The sequence below is a fragment of the Dermacentor albipictus genome, chromosome 1 (assembly GCF_038994185.2).
Source record: "Dermacentor albipictus isolate Rhodes 1998 colony chromosome 1, USDA_Dalb.pri_finalv2, whole genome shotgun sequence".
NCBI lineage: Eukaryota > Metazoa > Arthropoda > Arachnida > Ixodida > Ixodidae > Dermacentor > Dermacentor albipictus.
The window spans coordinates 134840144-134863906 of record NC_091821.1 but is presented as its reverse complement, the minus strand read 5'-3'; the positions used below and the strand labels follow the sequence as shown (position 1 = coordinate 134863906).

The 23763-nt window shown below is 45.1% G+C and overlaps 1 protein-coding gene across 5 annotated transcripts in view; it reads left to right on the top strand.

Moving 5' to 3' along the window:
* Positions 1-5851, top strand: part of CngB (Cyclic nucleotide-gated ion channel subunit B) — a 65013-nt gene extending 59162 nt beyond the window's left edge. For all 5 annotated transcript variants that reach the window (XM_070526098.1, XM_070526079.1, XM_070526087.1 and 2 more), the window contains one exon: positions 1899-5851. In XM_070526098.1, coding sequence (XP_070382199.1) covers positions 1899-2302 — 404 coding nt within the window. In that variant the 3' untranslated portion in view covers positions 2303-5851. The remainder of the gene's footprint in view (positions 1-1898) is intronic.
* The last annotated feature ends 17912 nt before the right edge of the window (positions 5852-23763 follow it).

Here is a 23763-nt window from a genome sequence, read left to right as displayed (position 1 = left end):
GAAAGTATGTTCCACATCCGCCGCCAAGGCCGTGAGTGGTGGTGCTGGCTAACACTCACAGGGTTAGTTCTGTAGATCAACATAAATACCCTGGAAAGTTAATGGGAAAAACGGCGCCAAGAACATCGCACACTTAATGTGAAGAGACGGAGTTTTGTGTGTGTGTGTGTGTGTGTGTGTGTGTGTGTGTGTGTATATGTGTATATATATATATATATATATATATATATATATATATATATATATATATATATATATATATATATATATATATATATACAGTAAAAGCTCGTTAATTCGAACCGCAAGGGGAAGCCGCTTTAGTTCGAATTAACGAAAGTTCGAACTAACGAAAGTGAAGGAGAGCAACAGTACACTGCGATTTGGAAGCAGTAGGGAATGTCAGAAATTTGGCGTGTCAGAAAGTGATGGCGTGTGCCGCGGGCACACGCCATCTTCTAGTCGAAGCTCTGGGTCCGACTGTGCCACACCACCGATGTACACAGAAACGAACGTTAGCCGAGGCTTAACACCATCACAATGAATCGCGACGACCGATACCTCCTAAGCTGAAAACAGAGGTACACAACCGATGAAGACTGCCGAGACAAAGACGCCGAACATGTGAAGGTGGCGAAGGCCCTGATTCGTTGGTTCTTGATTGCAAGCGCAGCTGCGACGTACTTGATTCGCTGTGTTTTGGCGCTTGCCGTGCCATCTCCGCACAACATTAGCAGCTGCACAAGATTTGCAAAGCCTCCGAGATTCGCAACGGGCAAGAAGTCTCGGAGGTTACGTAGAACGGAGAGGCGGCAGCCGCCGCTGCCTTCTGGCTGACGCCGCGTCGGTTAGATTTTTTTCCGATTTTGCCTTCTCTCGCCGTTCTCTCCGTTTAGGAGGCAATACAGCCTTGTGTGTAGGCAGTAGGCGCGTTTCTCTGGCCGTGTGCCAGGCGAGCGTAGTTCGAATTATCCGTGAGGGAACCTTCTCGCGTTCGAATTAACGGACTTTTTTATACATAGACTCCTGTGGAGCTTGGCCGGACCAAATCGTACAGTTCGAATTATCCATAAATTCGAATTATTGAAGTTCGAATTAACAAGCTTTCACTGTGTATATATATATATATATATATATATATATATATATATATATATATATATATATATATATATATATATATATATATATAAAACAAGCCAACACTGACACTAAGGATAACATAGGGGAAATTGTGCTTAATGAATGAAATAAAGAAACGATAGAAACGATAAATAAATGGAAATGAAAGTGGATGAAAAAACAACTTGCCGCAGGTGGGGAACGATTCCACAACCTTCGCATTTCGCGTGCGATGCTCTACCAATTCAGCTACCGCGGTGCCGTTTCCCCAGCCACTTTCTTGGGTATTTATCTTTCCTAGTAGAACCCTGGGAGTGTTAGCCAGCGCCACAAGTCGCGGACCTTGGCGGTGTATGTGGAACATCCTTTCTCTCGCAGTATTTTATATACTCGCAGGCATCACGAGAACGTGAGCTTTTTGGCTGAAGGCAACCCAAAGAAAAATCGGGCTCCTCGGTTAACCCCCTTCCTCTCGTGTGTGTGTGTGTCTGTATATATATATATATATATATAATGTAATTACCGTTGCACGTTTATTTTGCCGTTATGCAATTTTTTTTTCTGGCTATCGCTCTAATATGATAATAGTAATAATCCGACCAAGTGCTGTTGTTCGATCGTTTTGGTCGACGTATATACACGTAATTTTCATGTCACTCTTGCGAGTGCAGGCGTCATTCTCTTATTTGTCCCGATGTGTTCGCGTCACGGATGCGCGCGACCTTCAGCTAGCTCTAGCATGGATGAGCCGTCTCCCTTGTGTCTTCCTTGCGCAGTTATACGGCATCCGGAAGAGCGGCGACCCCAACGACCTACTCCACTGATGCGGCGGCCGCGGCCATCGCCGCTTTTGCTGCTCAGCCGCTGCCTAGGCACTGACAGTCCGGAGTCGGTGCGCCGCCACTGGCGACCGCTAACGGCACGAAGCCGCGTGACACCGCTGACGCCGCCGGTGCCGCACGACCTCGCCGCCGCAGACGGATCTGTCACCGCCGACAACGACGAGGCCGCGGCGTCGCAGCGGCACAGTGGTGACTCGGCGCCATCATCTAGGGCGAGTCTCCGGTCCGCGTCGCTCTCGGGCAATGAGCTCTCCGACAGAGACGAGTTCCACCTCGTGTCGCCCGGCTTCCCGTCCAGCTCGTCGCCCAGCTGGACGTTCGAAGAGCCTCCGTGCTAGAGGGATGCCATGACAACACCACAGCTTGCTGTTGAGTTACTCGAGCAACCCGCGAATTAGGAGCTCCACTTCCACACGAGAGCTGCAGTGTTGCACTGAAAATTTCAATGCTGACGGCTTTCTCTGAACAGAAGACGCATAGGCACAGCTGCCAAGTTACCTGACAGGCAGAGGCATTGCCGCAGAAAGCCATCGCCCTTCCGGGCACAGAAGGTTTGCCATGGTGCAGCGAGTTTGCCGGGGATGTACCTACCCAACATCCTTCTAATTTTCACTCGCATGCTGCAAGAAAGATACCACCATAACTCGCGGGTGACTTCGGGCTAAGCGACAAGCCAGTGGCAAAGCAACTTCTTAAGGCCATCATGCCAGTTCTTCGGGTAACGTGGATACTAACGTATCGCAAAGCACACTGAAAAGCATCAAATATTGAACGCAAGGTTCAGTCTCCGCCAGGCATACATTGTAGAGTGAGGCCACATAGGCAACGGCAGAGCATGTTGGCCTATGTACCTGAGCGTTGAAGCAAACACTAGCGACGGGACATACTTTTACGAGGCAACTGAGCAAAACAGGTAGAAATATTACCCTGTACTACATTTATTACTAGCCATGTACAATATTCCAATCGGAGCACAATGTGGGGCCATCATACCAGTAGCGTAGCCAGATTTTTTTTCGGGGGAGAGTGTACTTACTTGACCAGGGACGGGAACGAGGATGAGGGAATGCTGAGCAGGCTGCCTACTAACAGAAATTTCGGGAGGAGCACATGCCCGATCTGCCACCCCCTGGCTACGCCACTGAATCATACCCGTGCAGCGGTGTCTTCACGAGCACGCTAAACCATTGTGTCCATAAGTTTCTGCACTGTACAGTTCATCCATCAAGGCGCCACAGCAGCTTTAGCTGCTTTTCAATGCAAAGGCCAAATACCTATATTAGCGCAGCTTCCCGTTATTGTCATAGAGTACTTGCAGTGCAAGGCCTTAACTGTAACGTAAATAACAAAATAAGCACCCTTTACAAATCGCGCCGACCTTTCCCACTTTTGCGGTTGCTTACTCGTTTAGTACTTACTTGCACCCAAGTTGCACTCAAGTTTGTTACCGATAAGCACCGGTGCATTATTTAAAAACACTTTTCAGTACGTGACTTGCATATCGACAGCCCTTCCGTGCCGTGCATATTGCATGACTGTTTCCAATATCTTTCCGCGCATGAAGGCAATACATGCAGCTACACAGTACTTATGTAGAGGTGCGTAGTCTGTGCTCTTGGTAGGCTCACACCATGTGCCAAAATGCTTTACACATGTTCACGCAACCTTTAGGACGTACTGTACAAGACAATTTGAGAGCTACGTGTTGTGGCAGATTTGTAAGTTGACGAGGCCATGATCAGACTGTTGAAAGGCTGGAACCAATTTGAGACTTCTGGCGGTGTCGGAGGTGCCGTAATAAATTCAGTGCTTAAAATGAAGTGACCAGCTCTAGAACCATGGAACGATGTTCAATCAATGAACGAAAGAGGCGTTCGCACTGACATAGCACAAGTTAGAAAAGCTGAGAGTTTATAAGCTGTAGCCAAGGAAGTTGCCTGCAGAACATACCTATGTGTTTAATATTTACAAAAGTGTTCTAAAATAGTTAAACTGACTAATATAGTAAATCTGTGGTGAACATTTTGTAAAAAAATTCAGTTAAACCCCACAAATAAAAAGAAAACCGAAAGAAAAGGCAATTTCATTCAAGAGAATGCATGAATTTGAATTAGCACAGCACTAGGTTCATTTTTGTGTTTTGCTTAGCATAAGTTTGACGAATGTTCAAGATGACATGCGAACGCTATCACGCAGTTCGGCTGCAGTGACAGCGACAATTAGTCAAGTGTTCCTTCAAGCACATAACTGCACATGCACGAAATAACCACAGAATCGAAGGGTGAACGCAGCTTCATGTTCCTTTCCTTGTTCTGCTTACACAGTTTAACGCTGCACGAGCCATACAGAGTCAATATACATGTGCCCTTAGGTCGCTAGGCTGCATGAGTTCTTGTAGCTTAAAGTGAACAGACATTCATTTCATGCAAGACTACGCAAATATAAACTATGTTTTCTCTACAACAAGCTATTTACTGCGTGCAAAAGAAAGAAGGAAAACAAGAAGCTTCGTTGACGAGAAAAAAAAAAATGTTGCATCAGTGACGCCTACTTTGAATACTAAAAACAATTAGGATAAATGCATACAGTTCTTGGAGTGAAGTCATAGGAGGCAGAAAGTGAGTGATGCCGTATAGCTGTTCTTCCACTCCTGAACGGGCCAACCACACCAAGCAACTTCTATGGCGCTCCTGGTAAACGTTGAAACCAGAAGGCTTCCTCAATTTGTACCCACGCTTTCAGCACCTCATGTGCACTGCAATTGAGTGCTCATCTTGCAGAACCATAATGACAATGTCGTTTTCTTGCATGAATGAAAAATCGCCTTTCCGCGAATTCAGCTTGTGCCGCAAGCTAAAGCCACACGATTCCCTTTGTTCAGGCAAGGACCGCGGTGCGGTTGGCAAAATGGTTCACCCAACGTCACACGATTGGGTGCCCCTCAACCGGCGCCGAAAAAAACAACCGAGGTTGAAAGGATGCTTCCAGTTAACAGAGTGCCGCCACGATGACCGATTTCTCACAGGCAGAGTAAAAAACTGAACATGCTCAAGCAACTGTTACATAATTCATTTGTTGCATTGGCAAGCACGCCATTATCTTCTTCGAGATGCCACACAAAGCCATTTAAGTTGCGAAGTGTCACATATGTCACAAAACGCATGGAAAGTGGAACATCTTATTACATAAGCAGTCCAGTTACATCTCTTACTGTAGGATGTCTTGCTGGCGCGCGTAAGGTCAATAAACTTTTGTCAATTAGAAGCTTTCCCTCATGTATACTCGAAAGGTTAACTACCTCGACTGTTCCTTCATGAAACTAGACATGCAACTCGTAGTCCATTCAGTAATGTAACTTTTCCATGAGCATGTGAATGTGCAGATGACATGCTAGCTTTAGGATTACACACACACTGCCCTGCGTCAGCCATGTGGCAGCACAATTGCATACGAATACATACACTTCACATAAGCCGCTCGATGCCAAATATGGCGTACTAGGTGACCACAGATTTGACTGCAATATAAAAGCCTCATGCAATCTGTATGCCTTCAAGTGTTGTGTGCTGCTGTATGCTCAACAGTACGTTGAGCAGTACTAGCTCCTCTGTGACAAGACTCCTTGCTGGTGTACTTATGCGTTAACCGTGCCCGAGAGTTGATGTGCTGTACTACGCATGAGAGCTAACCACGAATGAAGTGCAGTGCAAGACAGAGCTACCTCCTAATGTTAATACCATCGTGATTAATTGAAAAATACCCAAATCGTCCAGCCACCTTCAACCAGCAGCCATTACCCAGCGTTCTTCACAGAGTTAATAAACGCAAGTAGTGCTGTTCATTAACATGTTACGAGTTCTCCAAATAAATTTTCTACGATTTGCAAAGTTTGTGTCCTTATTTTGTGCAACACACTTGTGAATGTTCTGACGCTGCGTGTTTGAGCGCCGATAAGCCAGACTTATATGCAAGTAGGAAGGTTACTATGACGGTCTTCTGCTGAGTACAAGGTGACACGAGAGGAAATGTCTGGAGCTTAACGGGACAGTTGTACCTGGTTTGCTACCCTGCTTTTGGGCAAGGCAAAATGGAAAGGAGAAGGAAATGGTTGTTTAGAGTGGATAGCAAATCTTCTACCGTGGATTGTGGAGGCGGACAAGAAAGGAAACATTAGAAAGATGAGAGAGCACTCTATTAAAGCTACTGAGTGTGCCAGCTGCCTGCTGAAATCTCTCAAACACACGTAAAAAGGATACATGGTAAGCCTGAACAGAACAGCTGATGCTGTAAAAAAAATTCATGTATTGCTGTGCTTTGTTTGATCAACTGGCCTCTCTTGTACGTTAGTCGTGCTGCTCTAGCAACATGACTAACTACAGTGTTTGCGATGGTAAACACTGCAAATGTAGACTTTAGCTTCAGCTACATATGAAATGAAATATGGTAGAGCGGGCGGGCAGCTGGCGGAGAGGCCCCTTCTCAGTTTCTATAATACTCCTCACATAAACATCTGCAGATTTGAGTGGTCTTTTGGAAATTGCTGCATTAGGTAAAGGTTGAACTTGTAAATACTTCTGGGCCTTTAGAGGTTCGCTGTCAGCTGAAGCTGTTATTAATGTGCGGTTACTAATAATCTGTGTAATAAAAATAATAATAATCTGGTGGTGCAGCGGTGGTGTAGAGGTAGAGCATCCGCCTCGCATGTGAGAGGACCTAGGTTCGAATCCCGGTGTCGCCCAATTTTCCACCGGATATAACAAAAATTTTAAAAATCCGCATGTTAAAAAATTGCACAAACGGGCCTGGAGTGTCGCCTAATCCCGGTGACCAGAACCGGTAACGAACTCCCTCACCAGAGCAGGATTGGCCACCCTGGTGCAGTACTTGGCTACAACCTCCTATATGAATACAACAATCAAACCCCGGCCCTCGGTTCCCAGCAGCTGGGAAGCAACTGACCACGGCGGCGGTCAGACCTGTGATGCAGCACACGGTGCTAAGAATCCCTGGATCCAGAAAGGCTACCAATGGAATCTGAACCTGGCAACGTTAAACGCTAGAACGTTATCTAGTGAGGCGAGTCTAGCAGTGCTATTGGAGGAATTAGAGGGCAGTAAATGGGATATAATAAGGCTCAGTGAAGTTAGGAGGACAAAGGAAGCATACTGAGTGTTAAAAAGCGGGCACGTCCTGTGCTACCGGAGCTTAGCGGAGAGGCGAGAACTAGGAGTCGGATTCCTGATTAATAAGAATATAGCTGGTAACATACAGGAATTCTATAGCATTAACGAGAGGCTAGCAGGTCTTGTTGTGAACCTTAATAAGAGCGACAAATTGAAGGTCGTACAGGTCTACGCCCCTACATCCAGTCATGAAGACCAGAAAGTAGAAAGCTTCTATGAAGACGTGGAATCGGCGATAGGTAAAGTCAAAACAAAATACACTATACTGATGGGCGACTTCAATGACAGCGTAGGCAAGAAGCAGGCTAGAGACAAGTCAGTGGGGTAATATGGCATAGGCTGTAGGAATAGCAGGGGAGAGTTATTAGAAGAGTTTGAAGAAAAGAATAATATGCGGATAATGAACGTCTTCTTCCGCAAGCAGGATAGCCGAAAAAGGATGTGGAGGAGCCCGAACGGCGAGACTAGAAATTAAATAGACTTTATAATCTGCGCTAACCCTGGCATCATACAAGATGCGGACGTGCTCAGCAAGGTGCGCTGCAGTGACCATAGGATGGTAAGAACTCGAATTAGCCTAGACTTGAGGAAGGAACGGAAGAAACTGGTACATAAGAAGCCGATCAATGAGTTAGCGATAAGAGGGAAAATAGAGGAATTCTGGATCAAGCTACAGAACAAGTATTCGGCTTTAACTCAGGAAGGGGACCTTAGTGTTGAAGCAATAATGACAATCTTATGGGCATCATTAAGGAGTGTGCAATAGAAGTCGGTGGTAACTCCATTAGACAGGATGCCAGTAAGCTATCGCAGGAGACGAAAGATCTGATCAAGAAACGCCAATGTGCGAAAGCCTCTAAACCTACAGCTAGAATAGAACTGGCAGAACTTTCCAAGTTAATCAACAAGCGTAAGACAGCTGACATAAGGAAGTATAATATAAACAGAATTGAACATGCTCTCAGGAACGGAGGAAGCCTAAAAGCAGTGAAGAAGAAACTAGGAATTGGCAAGAATCAGATGTATGCGTTAAAAGACAAAGCCAGCAATATCATTACTAATATGGATGAGATAGTTCAAGTGGCTGAGGAGTTCTATAGAGATTTATACAGTACCAGTATAGTACCCACGATGCTAAGGGAAGAGAGAATAATCTAGAGGAATTTGACATCCCACTAGTAACGCCGGAAGAAGTAAAGAAAGCCTTGCGAGCTATGCAAAGGGGGAAGGCAGCTGGGGAGGATCTGGTAACAGCAGATTTGTTGAAGGATGGTGGGCAGATTGTTCTAGAAAAACTGGCCACCCTGTATACGCAATGACTCATGACCTCGAGCGTACCGGAATCTTGGAAGAATGCTAACATAATCCTAATCCATAAGAAAGGGGACGCCAAAGACTTGAAAAATTATAGACCGATCAGCTTACTGTCCGTTGCCTACAAAGTATTTACTAAGGTAATCGCAAATAGAATCAGGAACACCTTAGACTTCTGTCAACCAAAGGACAAGTCAGGATTCCGTAAAGGCTACTCAACAATAGACCATATCCACACTATCAATCAGGTGATAGAGAAATGTGCGGAATATAACTAACCCTTATATATAGCTTTCATTGATTACGAGAAAGCGTTTGATTCAGTCAAAACCTCAGCAGTCATGGAGGCATTACGGAATCAGGGTGTAGATGAGCCCTACGTAAAAATACTGAAAGATATCTATAGCGGCTCCACAGCCACCGTAGTCCTCCATAAGGAAAGCAACAAAATCCCAATAAAGAAAGGCGTCAAGCAGGGAGATACGATCTCTCCAGTGCTATTCACGGCACGTTTACAAGAGGTATTTAGCGACCTGGATTGGGAAGAAATGGGGATCAGAGTTAATGGAGAATACCTTAGTAACTTGAGATTCGCTGATGATATTGCCTTGCTTAGTAACTCAGTGGACCAATTGCAAGGCATGCTCACTGACCTGGAGAGGCAAAGCAGAAGGGTGGGTCTAAAAATTAATCTGCAGAAAACTAAAGTAATGTTTACAGTCTCTGAAGAGAACAGCAGTTTACGATAGGTAGCGAGGCACTGGAAGTGGCAAGGGTATACATCTACTTAGGGCAGGTAGTGACCGCGGATCCCGATCACGAGACTGAAATAATGAGAAGAATGGGCTGGGGTGCGTTTGGCAGGCATTCTCAGATCATGAACAGCAGGATGCCACTATCCCTCAAGAGAAGAGTGTATAACAGCTGTGTCTTACCAGTACTCACATACGGGGCAGAAACCTGGAGGCTTACGAAATGGGTTCTACTTAAATTGAGGACGACGCAACGAGCTATGGAAAGAAGAATGATGGGCGTAACGTCAAGGGATAAGAAAAGAGCAGATTGGGTGAGGGAACAAACGCGAGTTGATAACATCTTAGTTGAAATCAAGAAAAAGAAATGGGCATGGGCAGGACATGTAATGAGGAGGGAAGATAACCAATGGTCATTAAGGGTTACGGACTGGATTCCAAGGGAAGGGAAGCGTAGCAGGGGGCGGCAGAAAGTTAGGTGGGTGGATGAGATTAAGAAGTTTGCACGGACAACATGGCCACAATTAGTACATGACCAGTGTAGTTGGAGAAGTATGGAAGAGGCCTTTGCCCTGCAGTGGGCTTAACCAGGCTGATGATGATGATGACTAATAATCTGTATAGATTTATAGACTGGCTGCAGTAGTCACGCGTATATCTCTCTTCCCGTATTCGACAATTTCACTCTGGCAAATGGCACATGTATACGTGCGCTTTAAAATTTGCCACCATACTTTAACAACTGTTGAGCTTCTGTAGAAGCTACCGTGCTATTTCTGTGATAGTAAGTAGAGCAAAACCTGTCCCAAATTTGCATGGAGAAACACACATTTTCACAGATCGTATAAAACCTCAAAATCAAAAGAAAGAAAAGCTTTTGCGTAAAACTACTGTAACCAACCGAAATCTCGTGGCAGCACGATGTAAACCGAAGCATGCGAGGGCGCTGAAGCAGATGCTCCAGCATATGATACAGCTCTCCACGTCATTCAGGCACTGACACCGCCACAGTATGTCCTCGCCCCCAATACAGAACGTATTTGATATAGAAGGTGGCATTGTCTTGCAAGTGCATATAAAGCCCCTTAAAAATGCACTTAAAGCCACAAGGGATTTTAGATGCATAAAGGGGCTAAGCATGTGCTCACATTGTGCCAGAAGACAGTGCTGTGCATAATTTATAAATCAATTCCTTTATTATGGTGATTGAAAATATAATTACTATTGCGATAGCAATTATATTGACACTCTAGGTGAACTTCCGACGTCGAGGTCGGTGTGATGTTGCATATAAAGTCCAAGTACGATAAGATTGCAGCCGCACGCTTTGTGCAAGGGTAAATATGGGAGGGCGAGCACTAGAAGGACAGTGGCTTGATGTGCCGGCAGACGCCAGCACCACTCCTTCCCCTGGTGGAGAACGGCATTACTATGTATGAGGTCGCCGGCACCGTAAGGCATATTCGATTAGGCCCGCAATATTTGCAATTGCTCCTCGCATCGCCGTTGTCTTGCGATAGTTCGGCAGTCGGGTAGCCAAGGTGCCTGGTACTGTTGTGCAGTGAACTGCCACAACAGTGACAAAAACACCTGAGGCCTGCAGCCACCTGTCAAGTTCTACAGTTTCCTGGGTAAGTGTATGAAAAGGGAAGCAGGCAGGCATGGATAACCGCCGTCAGCAGAATCAAGTAAGTTCTAGTGCGGAAGTTTGCCGTTTTGCTTAATGCTTGCTATTATTCGTGGCAGCGTTGTTGCTTCGCCTTGTAGCTCAGTCATGACCATTAGCTCGTGACTACGGGAATATTGCTGCAGCTCTACTTCGATGTGCTTTGAGTGACGCATTGAGCATCGGCTGATTTGCGCGTACGACACACATTGTGCTTTCTCGTGTTTGACAGCACGCGCTTTATTAGCAACGCTTCTGTAGTAGCAAGTTGCAAACAGTTGAGTGCTTTAGCACATTCGTATGATTAGGTAACCCATTTCTAAAGCAAATGTGGGCCGCACTGTGTAGCAACTTGACTCCGCGTGTTGTGATGCGAAAGGAGAGCAGCGGCAGTTTGAATCGCTTCTGCTAGTGGTCATTCTATAATATACCGGTGCAACACGGACACTTTCAATCGCAATCAAGACCGATAAGGATCAAACTTTTCAGTTGTGTTCAAGAATGATAGCTGTTGCACGGTCCGACAATCCGGATCGAGTTGGCTGAGCTCACTCAGAATTATGGTGCAGACAACAGCCTACGATCGCGATCTACTGGATCCGGATCATGCAAAATCGAAGTCGAAAGTGCCCGTGCAGAAGCACCTGATCCGGATATTAGACTCGACAGTGCTACAAGGTGCCCATGTAACAGAGGTATAAAATCACCATGGGTTTCGACGGAAGTGCCCGTGCAGAAGCACCCGATCCGGATTGGACTCGACGGTGCTCCTAAGTGCCTATGTGACAGGGGTTTAAATTCATCATGGGTTTTGACAGCTCAGAGATGTCACAGTCACGTTGCGCGACGCAATCGTTAAATTGTCTCTCCTGGTACTAGTGAGGCGGCCTTCCACGCGAGTCTCCTCATGCTTTTTTAAAAAAATCTTTGACGAATTCTTTGCCTCCTTCTTCGTTTTCGTTTTCAACATGCAATGATATCGCATCACATCACGTCACTCACTGCACCTGTGTGAAGCCGCCACTCCTGCCGATGTTCAGCAATGGTACCCAGCGTAGGCTACGAGCCCCAGTGCCCCCTTTAATAACAGACCTGTTACATGCGACAGATGGAAGCAGGTTACATCGAGGGCATGCTAGTGTGCATCCCTTTGGTCCGACCACACGGAGCACAGGATACGCGCCTTGCTAAGTGTATACACAAAAATATGCGTGCGTCTCAGTTCTTACGTCTGTGACGAAGAGAAGGGCGAGCAGCCACAAAATGCGCGCACAAGTGAGCACTTTATTGCGCATAGCACAGTGCTGCAAAATCACCTTCGAGGGAAATGTTCGTGTTTGGGTTTGAGAAAAGTTAATTCTTAACTTGCTCAAAAGAGTTAGGCAATCGCGATCGAGAAATCTGATCTCGACCGGACCCGATCGCGATTGAAAGTGCCCCGTATAACACCCGTATAAAATTCTGAGCACTAGCTTGTTACGGCAGCGGTGGGCATCACATTTTTCGCCACCTCGACCCACAAGAACCTTGCCACGTGCTTATTCTTATGGTGCTTGTGCTTCATCGGACGAAGTGCAGGTCGAGCCTGCGTTTCGTTATTGATAATTTCCATCGTCTGTGTGTGGCACCCAACCAGCGGTAAATCCTGGCATCTCGGCACGATTCCCAATCCGCCACAACCTGTTTCAAATCCCGTGCCAGAAGTTTACATGTCGGCCATGTGACATCAACACACAAGCGGTCACTTCCGTCGCGCATGCAGCCCATGCATCTCCTCGGTCTAGACGTGTAGGACAAGTGTGCATGACCTTCCAGACGCATCACTAGGCGCGTACAATTAGTCGCATGTGGTTGGGCCTTTATTCCTGCTGCGCACAGTCCTTGTCGCCGCTGTGCACGCCCTATCCCTATCTTGGTTGTACTAATCTGCAGTGCGTTCGAAGGCTAGGCAACCCGAGACAGCTTATGACTATATGGCGTGCGCTGTGTTCTCACACACCTAGTTCACGCGTTGATATGAGAGGCAGCACGAAGGGGAATTCGCTCACTGCTGGTTCCGCTCTACATCACTTCGTCAATATAGACACGCTGGAGTTATGATCTGCACACACCAACACTGGCTGCACACCGACACTGCACTGTATTTAAGTAATTAAAGTATCATAGGCGGAGAGCTTTCATTTTTCCGGGGGTGTGGGGGGCTGGAGCCCGATTAGCTTTCCGAACCCCATGTGTGTGTGTGTGTGTGTGTGTGTGTGTGTGTGTGTGTGTGTGTGTGTGTATATATATATATATATATATATATATATATATATATATATATATATATATATATATATATATATATATATATATATATATATATATATATATATATATCATCAAATTTTGTGTGGCCTCAAAGAATTGATCGCTGAAGTGACAGCGTTACGAGTATATACAAGTCCGCATAGTAGGAGACGGTTCAATTTCACAGCCAGAGTCCTCTCGGTGGTGTAATCTTCCTTCGTGTAATTGTCCCATACTTGGCTATCACTAATACTGCTTCGACTTTCCGGCGAAACTGCAGCCTCTCTCTCTTTTTTCTTTTTCTGTGAGTCCGAGTATAAGCGCTGCTGCACTTGACTGCTGTTGATTCTGATTTTGAGTGAATCCGGCTTGGCCTCATTTCGGTTACTAAGTGAATTATGCAGTGTTCCCCAACTATCAAGCACCAAGACTTAAAGAAAGAGTAGTTGCGTTACTCCAAAAAAAGCCTAGTGCATATTGTTTCCAGTACAGTGGTGTAGCCGCCAGTAATTATTTCGTTACTGAGATTTAATTCTATAATTGCAATTAATTAACCAACTCTACAAGTACTGTCCTAATATTCAAATTGTCGATGAGGCATTTGTAGGCACGCCCAAATGACATTTAACTGCAGTGTTTCCAGTTATGTACTAATTGAGTACACTTTTTTTCCGGGTGGCAAAGAAACCTCGCCAAATATGAAAAATATCATGCGAGTGCGCTCCAACCTGCATCATAAAGCAGCGCCCTCAAATGAGCTGATTGAAAGCAACTACATTGCCTGTCGCAAACCTGAAGAGACAACGCATCACCTTGATAATGGTACGGAAGGTGCACCAACAGCAGGCTTTGCGGCTTCGCAGCTATTCTTTCCTCTCATTTCTACCTCACACTTATTATCCGTCTTTCAATGCCGACTTATCACAGTGATAACAAAAGTCCTTTGATAACACAGCCAAAGTGCCACTCTGACCACACACGAAATGCGAAAAGCAATGCAATAGGCATAGTATGTTTCAAAGTCCCGGTTTTGCTAGCACCATATCGAAAGAGTGCACGTGAAGCTATATTTGGTGCCATATTTTGCTTCAGACCAAAGCAACATTAAAGTGACCGTTTTATTTTTCATTAAAGTGTTTCATTAAAAACAGGTTTGTGTCAAAAAATAACATGAAATAAACAGACCGGGAAGCGACCAACGCGTAGAGGAAAGGCAAAACCAATGCATTCAAGTAAATATAGCACTTTTAAGTGAGCCGAATTGGCAATCAGGATGGTTGTGCAAAAATAAATAAATAACAAAAACCATCAGATTTCAGCGTGCCCTTACTATCTATGAATCCCTAAGCTCTGTTGAGCAGCAGCTGCTGCCTAGAGGACGTGTTCGAATAGGTCTCCTTTTGCAGCTATGCAGTACTGAGTCCGCTTTATCACATCTTCAGTGGCTTTCTTGATGACTGACGCCGGAATTCTACGGCAGACATTCGTTATTCTTGCCTTGAACTAATCTGACGTTCGTCTCGATTGTGTAAGCATGATCTTTCACATAACCCCAAAGAAACAAATAGAGTGGAGAGAGGTCAGGTGACCTAGCCGGCCAATTTACAGTCCCTTGCCTTCCAATCTATTGTGCATGAAAAGTCGCATCCAGCCAGTTCCGTGCTTAACTGCTGCTGTGTGCGGGTGCCCCATCTTGCCGATACCACAGAAGTGGAAGTCGTGACAGCAAGACTTCGCTGAGAAACTCATCCACCACTCCTTCAAGGGTTTCGTTCACATAACACTGTCCAGTCTGTGTGATCGAAGAAGATGGGACCGATTATAGCACTGGCGTAAATTCCAAACCACACATTGAGCGACCACTGGTACTGGTGCCGTTTGCGCTTTACCCAGTGTAAATTGGAGTCCCTCCAATAGTGTGCATTATGCAAATTTACCTAGGCGTTTCTGCAAAAATTGGCTTAATCTGTGCACATGATGTTGCTCAAAAGGTTGTGATTGATCAACTTTTGTGAGGCCCCAATTCGAGAATTCTAGACGATTCTACAGGTCCCTATCTTCCAAGCATTGGTGCTGGTTAAGGTGGTACGGGTGAAAGGCCATCATTTAGAATCGTCCATACTGATGATTTGGAAATTGGTACCCTGGCGGCCACGTCCCGTACGCTAGCATGAGGGTTTGAGGCCATAGATGCTAGAACATCCTTGTGTGGACTAGGACTAAACGATTGAGTCCTCCGCCGCTGTTTCTTAAAGCGGCCGGTTTGCCTCAAGTTTTCATAATTTCTGATGATAGTCGATGCGTTTGGTCTACCACCACAGTTCCATGAATGATATATATTTGCGGCCTTCCTCTTGTTGCCATTTGCAGCTCCCAAGGATCATGTTTACCTTCTGCTCATTAGAGAAAGACATGGTGACTGGGACGAAACAAAACGCACATTTATACCTTTGCACTGACGTCAATGCGCATTTGTGGTGATATGGTTTATGGCAAAAAAAAAAAAGTATCCGTGCACTTTATCTACGCAAAGATAACAGCTACCACAGTTTTGTTTCCAACTAACACCAAACGCGACGTGCTACTTCTGCCGGGGCGCAGCAGATAAGGCACTAGCTCAATCACGATATTTTTCTTTATTTCCTTTATTTCGTTCTGGATAACTCAGATGGAGCCTGTTCGAGGGCGCTGCTTTGTGATACGGGTGGGAGCGAAGTCATGTGGTATTCTCCATCTCTCGCGGGGCTTATTTATCAGTAGTAAAAAAATCTGTACGCAATTAGTACATCGCTGAAAATACCGCAGTTAGATGTCCCTTGGCTGTGCCTACAAATGCCTCATTGACACTTTGATAATTAGGATAATATGTCACGAGTTATATAATTCATTACAATTACCTAATTAATTCTCAGTAGCAAAAAATTACTCGCAGCTACTCCACTGTTGGGAAACATGTACTTGGTTTTCTCTGAGTAACGCATTGCTCTTTTGTTAAATCTTGGTGCATGATAGTTGATACACCCTGTATATATTTATGACCTTTGCAAAAAACTCCGGACAGAGCTCAGGCCCCGGAGCACCCCCCCCCCCGTAGTCAAGGCCTACGTAAAGTATAAACCCCATGCAGGTGATCTTGCATGCAACAGCGACAAGCGATGGGATGGAGATGGCTGTCGCGTTCGCTCGTTGCCTACAAGTCGCGCCCCATGCTAGCGACGATTTTGAGCGACATCTTCCCAGTGTTGCCGGTATGAGGGCAACAAATCAAAACTAGCGTGATGTTTTCATTATTAATTTAAGTTGATGTATATTACTGTAAAACGCAGCATAAACTATTCTGAATGTCTTACAGTAGGTTCTTATCCTTGCACACATAAAAATTCAATTGTTTGCTTCTTCCGTGCGACAACTGGTAGTAGTTGAGCGATGTACATCCAGTCCCAGCTTCACGATATTGGCTAGCTGCTCATAGCACTTCCGGGTGACGAGTGACAAATTCTAGATTTCCAGAACCGAATGATCGAGCGACAAGACTGAGCAATCTGTTCAAGCCATGGCCCGTTTCGTCGCTCGAAGCTGTCGCTCGATGCCGTCATGCACAAAATCGCTCTCATGGGGTTTAGCCTTAAAGAACGTATTTTTCCAAGTGACTTGAGCAACTTTAAGGAAGCCTTTACAGCTTCTAATGGTGATATCCATTCTACAGGTCCCTCACGAAACTGAATATTAAAAATGACCCTATCATAAAGTTACCACACAGTTTTTTCGCTGAAAAACCCCTTAAAGCCTGGTCCACGTGGTATGAATGTGACTGTTTTCAGACTTGCGAATTCCCATTTGTGGCAAATGGGCTGTCGGGCACTTAGTGTGTGCGATTTTTCAATGTTTGGAGTGCTGAACTTCTCTGCGAAAATGCACATACGGCAAGGATGGGGAACCAATAAAAACGTGGATCTAGCCATGTCACTGTTACCTTCCTACTTAATTTTTGTTTTGATAATGCAATGCACTCAAACAAAAAGAACCCTCACGAAAACAGTTTCTAAGTTGCTTTACTTTGTTCTTACCGAAGCGAATTGACGCCAAGAATAATTCAGTCATATTTGTTGCACATCTGATTTCGGAACCTTCTCTATGTCGTGTTGAAGTCGCCGAACTTTGCTGTGGCATCTTGTGCGTTGCAAAATGGAGGATCGTCGTGCCTTTTCCTGACCATCACTCTGTTGAGCCTTGCGCAAAACAATCTACACACATCAAAATGTAGTAAAATACTAACAGGTTGAAATGTGCTAATAGAGGTTTAATAATTTCGTTGCATGTTGTGCTAAAACAAGCTAACAGACGTTGTGGTCTAAAAAAAATATGCAGCGAAGGGATAATCATTGACAGCGATAGCAATGAAGACTAGAAAGATGAAAGCTCGTTTTATGGGCAGCACTTAAGTAAACGTTTGCTACAACGCGTGGTCACCGCGCCCAAAAGCGCACATGAACAGAGTTGAGCTGTCATAACGCTGTCATGAGGAACGCTGGAAGTGGGGAGCATGTGTAGGTACCTGTCACAAAGTGACCGATGGCCTTACATGCCTCCGCAACTCAGCAGATCGTGTGACCTACAAGACCCGGCACCCAGGAAGACTTCTCGTCATAGAGGGCCTTCGTGCTTCTCGCAGATCACGTGACCTCCAACACAAGGCACGCGGGCCGACATCATACTCGCGGGACCTCAGGACAGCACGGCACCAACCCTAGCCAGCCTCAAGTGTGTTGCGGCAAGCAACATTGATACAAGGAAGCAATGCAGGTGCTGCATGTTTCGTGAGGCAATTGAGGAAAATCAGAAGGGCTAGAGACGGCACTGTAGGTGGTGTTGACGTTGCGATGGTAGGGGGGGAGGGGGCTTCATTTGTTGCTGATGGGCAATGCAATTAAGGCGGCAACATAGCCGGCGCCCCAGCGTGCCCCATACCAAGTTGCCCGGCAAAAATGTGAATAGACTGCTGAAGACGCGGCAGCCGAAATCGCACGGTGATAGAGACACGCGAAGATATGATGCTCGCTTACTTCATCTTTGAAACGAAGCAATGTCGGCCACAACCGGAGAAGCCGTAACTCAAGCTTGGTTACTTCAGAAACATGAATCGGAGTGACGTATTAGAATCCTACACGAGATGCCAGAAGCATGTGACGCTTGATAATAGTGTCAGTATCCGGAAGCGAACACACCATCAGCTATCGCCACTGAATCTTGACACGCGCCTGCATTACGAGTCTCACAAATTTTTTTTTTCTTCTTTACTTCTTGGCTGATGAACTGAACCTCTTTAGCTTTGGTTACTTGCATGCTCCCTTGCTCTCAAACAGTTACGTGCTGAACACAGGCACTATCTGAAGAAAAAAACAAGGCATCAAATAGAGTTGATTTCTTTTTAAGGCGTTTAGCTAATTTTCTCTGACACACTTTTATGACGGTATTTAATTTACAACCACCCCACCTGCCTTGCTGCAGTATTTGTATGCATACAACTACGGTGCATTGTAGACATACTTTATAGCTATTTTGAGGATACTGCCAGCCTACACTGTATTCACCCTGTTGCGAGAGGCAATATTTTCTTGAGGTTTCTCTCACACTGAGGCCTTTCTACAAAGCTGCAAAGTTGTGGCTGAGAAAAAGTGCCTCCACCACCTTCCATAGCTCAGCATTGGCCACTCATGTGTCCTAGCACATCCTAAGGTGTGGTGCATTAATTTTGTCCCCTACATGTGTACATGAAAGATGCCATGCAAACTGGAACGTCCCCTTTATTTCGGAGGCAACAGTGTTTTGTTGGTACTGAAAACTGGCCAGGCTGTATTTATTAACACCTTGAGGGCTCATTATTTGTTGAGGAAATGGTATTGTAATAGTTTTTTTTAATTGCACAAAGTAATTTAATAACATGCTAGAACACAGAAGTATGACTAAATCTCATATAGTGAAGCATAAACATTTATGTACGGGAATAACTGACCTATTGTCCTCCTTAAAACTTTCTCAACAGATAAACTTTTTTTTATCACAGTAAGCCGCTGCATTCCTCACAACTACTGTGGTAACTAATGGAGACTCGCAACATTGGACTTATGACTTGCCACCATCTCAAGCTCCATTGCTGTCACCTTCGCTGGTAGAGTGAAATGAAAAGCTCATCTCTTCATCACAAACTACAATAATCGGATAGATAAAAACACATTGGATTTCCATGCTGCACAGATGATGCTTTGTGTGAAAATTGCAAGCGAATAGGATGACTCCGGCATGCGAGTAGAGTCCCTGTATATGCTAGCACATACTGAAACTCTACACAACGATAATGATTTCTATTGGCATCCTCTTTGGAATGAGGCAGCGACAAATAGTCACCTAGCCTACTTGAGCTAATCAGGTGTTACATAGATCTATTGCAGTCTGAAATTTCGTCTCTCTCTCTCTCCTTAATCTTTTCTCTCCATTAAAACCTATATCTCTATATTGAACAGTTACCTATGCCTGCAATGACAATGGCTCTATCAATCTCTTTCCTGCTTTTCTTTTTCCATCAATACTCTAAACATCTCTTGCTTATGTGTTGCACTCACCTGGCACTCAAGGAAAGTTTACTGCCATCTAGTGTGGAAAATCTCAATAAAGAAAGAAACAAGGTTTGGAACCCTCTGCAAATCACAAACCATTAAGAAAGTGATGAATAACCAAGACGAAGTGGGCTTGCCATAAGCCAAAAAGTGATGATTGCTCATGACTTGCTTAGGTTGTCAAGATCCCTTAATTAAAGCCAAACATTGAGTGTTTCACACACATTTATTAATGAACGGTTTGCAAAATTTTGCAAGTCAGCTGCCTTACAAGGTTTTGTTTCAACCAAAAACTCTCGAAGTACGGCTTGCTGGGCCAGTTGGTTCATACTGAAACTCGAGAAAACCAATAAAAAAATTTGAGATGCAAACACAACGTAAAGGAGAGACACCATAATGCTGGGAGACACTACCAGCATTGTGGTGTCTCTTCTTTCTGTCACTTCTGTGTCAAATTTTTTAGCTGATTTTCTCAAGTTTCAAAAACTCTAATTCACAAACTATTTTTACCTTATGCAGACAACACTCATGGGTCAGAGGGAAAGCACAAGAACGTACAAAGCCAGTGATCACATGTGTACCTAGAATTGCTTTTTTACTTTTGTCTTCAAATACTAATTTGAAAAGTGGGTTTCGCCTCTGCGGTCCACCTGCCTACCAGAGCACGGTTGTGCTTCTGTTCCTTATAAAAAGAAGCAACTGCCCCCTGTCAATAACTTTCACTCCATGTGGCCCTCACAACAGGTAGAAGCTTTAAGTGAAAATTGTGGAAGCCAGATGGCATTCCCTGTTCCATTATGAAAGAAATAAAAATGCAGAACATTTTCAATGGAGCTTTATGATTAGGAAAGAGTTCTGCAGAACAGGAAGATTTGTGTATACACTAAAACAAAAGCACAGATAAAGTTTGCAGCATGCACATTTTAAAATAAATACATTGACAGATATCTGCCATCCCTCTCTGACAAGCACAAGTATAGAGGAAGGGACTAGCCCAAGTTCACATATAATCATAATCTGCTACATTACTAGAGTTTGCAGTTACTTGGAGTAAAACTTCAGCATAGCAGCCTCACATTACATGATCTTTACATTTTCTTTCCAGTTCACTGTCAAGGCATGGCACCTTGGGTTGATTATCACATCCAATGCCCTATGCAGTTATGCTGCTAAACATTATAGACCGATTGCTGGGGCTTAAATTCCCAATGCAACACATGCTGTAAGAGGTGCCATAGTAGTTATTTCTGATGACCTGATATGTAATGTGCACGCAAAGCGCAGTACAGAAGTGTTTTTGCATTCTGCTTCTATCTAAATAAGGTTGCAGCATTGGATGCGAATGATGATTATAGTGGACCAACGACCATTCAAGAATATACAGTAAACCCTCGTCAATTCGAACTTTGTTGATTCGAAATCGCAGATAATTCGAAGGTTTTCTGCGGTCCCGTATTTTCCAATGTAAATCTGACCGAATAATTCGAACTGGTGGCTTAGGCCAACTTGGTTAATTCGAAGATTTGGGATGCTATGCGGCAATTCCCGATCCCCATTTCACCGCAAACCTGACGAAACGACGGCCATTCAGAGCCACGAGACGACACCACATAGCAATCACGATTATTTATAGACGAAGCGCCCAAGCCGCTGTACTCCTAGCACAAAAATCAGTCGACGGTACGTCCCGCGCACCGCTGAAACGTGCTCCTGCAGAGGAGAAGATGTGCTTCACTGCAACAGAGCGAGCATACCGGTTTTCGTCGCGTGCTCTCGTCCCCAACTACGCATGCTCCTCGCAGTCACAGAGGGTGCAGTGTCAGCGCGTTCCGTGCCGCTGCCACTGGTTGCCGTTTGCCCATTCTCTCTCCGCGCCTGCGGCAACGTGTGTGCGCACAACGCCAGTCTGCGCCGTTTCTTTGTGTGCGGTAATTAGGGGTGTTGCAGCTAGCATGGTGTTCTTGTTTTTTTCTGAACTGTGCAGAAACGCCAGTGAGCGAAGATGCCAAAGTATAAGACTTTAATGCTGCAGCAGAAGTTCTGCTTGATCGAAGAAGCGGGTAACAACATGTGTTCCAAGACCGAGTTGGCTGAAAGGCACAGCGCGCCACTCTCAATGTTGTCCACAATATTAAAGAACAAGTCGAAGGTACTGGAGGCCTACGGCAAGACATATTCTTCGAAGTTATAGTGAGTACGGGCTCCTACGTACCAACATGTGGAATCAGCTTTACTTCAATGGCTGCAGAAAGCCAACGCAGCCCACCTTTCCGCCAATGGAAAGATACTGCGGGAGAAGGCCAACGACTTGGCTCTACAACTTGGGCACGAAGAGCTCATGTGTAGCAATGGATGTTCAGCCGTTTTAAAGAGCGCAATAATTTGACCTTCATAGCCGTCTGCGGCATGAGTGGCAGTGCAAACGAGAGCGTCGTCGACGACTGGATGAAACACACTTTGGCTCCGTTGCTTAGAGAGTATGGTGCAGACGATGTGTGCAACCTTGACGAGGCAGCCTTTTTAACAAGATGCTGCCCACAAAAACATTTGCAGCGAAAGACATCGCGGTCAAGGGTCGAAAGCAGGGTGAGGAAAGAATTTCCATTCTGTTCGGCGCGAACATGTACGGTAAACACAAGCTGCTGCTACTCGTAGTTGGAAAGAGTGGGAAGCCTCGCTGCTTTAAAAATGCACGGCTGCCGCCAAGGGATGAATAAGCTTATCTACTGGCACAACAAGAAAGCCTGGGTCACACGCGCAATATTTGAAGATTACATTCGGCAGCTTGACCGCAAGTTCGCAGCCACAAGCAGGAATGTACTCTTTGTTGTTGATAATTGCCTGGTGCATGGTGACATCCCACACCTGAAAGCTATCAGGATGGTATTCCTTCCTCCAAACACCACGTCGATCTCGCAGCCAGTGAACGAAGGCATCATTCACTACACGAGGAAGATTTACCGCCACCACCTGCTCAAGCGCGTGCTCCTTTGCTATGACAACGGCAAGGAGTACTCCATCGACCTCCTCGGGGCCATATGTCTTATTGTGTATGCATGGAAGCAAGTGGAACTCACTTTGATCATGCGGTGTTTTGAACACGCTGGCTTTTTGAAGGAAAAGACCGTCGATGCTGATGCTGACTATTCATGTGCACTTAATGAAGAAGGAGCCGAGTACTGCAGCCGCATCAATGCACTCTGCGCAGAGGATAGAAAATCCGGTGCAGTCGGCTTCGCAGAGTATCTAACCTTTGAAAATAATCAACAAACGTGCTACTCAGACTTGGAGAGTGAAGCTACCGCTGATGCGACCATGTGCAATGACAGCGACGACGACGATGCTAACAAGCCCTCCCGAGCACCCACTCTCGGGGAAGTTATCGAATCGCTGAACGTTATCCGCAATTTTGTTGAGTGCCACGGAAGAAATTCTCAAATGCTGCAAGTAGTTGGCCAACTAGAAAACATGACCCTTGGAGCCTCGAACTACAGGACGTGGCAAACCAGCATCTCTGATTACTTTAAGTCATCCAAAGATCGCCGAATAAAGGTAGTGCATTCCTGCAGTGAAATTTTTTGCCTGGGTTGCATTTTTTTTTGTGTGTGTGTGTGTTTTCGGTTAATTTGAAAACCCGCTTAATTCGAAGATTTTTTGTGGTCCCGATGACTTTGAATTAACAAGGTTTTACTGTACTATGAAAGTGGTAAAAAAGAATAGGAGGTCATGAGAGATGAAACAGAGTAAAACCGAACTGCTTCCTCGATTGCTTTCTTTTTATAAGTTAAATCTGACAATTAAGGGTGAACCATTGTGGGCTGAATGGCTATTTACTGCTGTATGCAAGTTTACTGTGTTACTGATTACAATACCATATATGGCCTGGTAGTGACCTGTTCCAAGATTAGGAGTCAGCATATGCAAAAAGTGCCTTAACTATTGGAGTTAACGGAGTACGACATGCTCATAAAACCTTTAAGG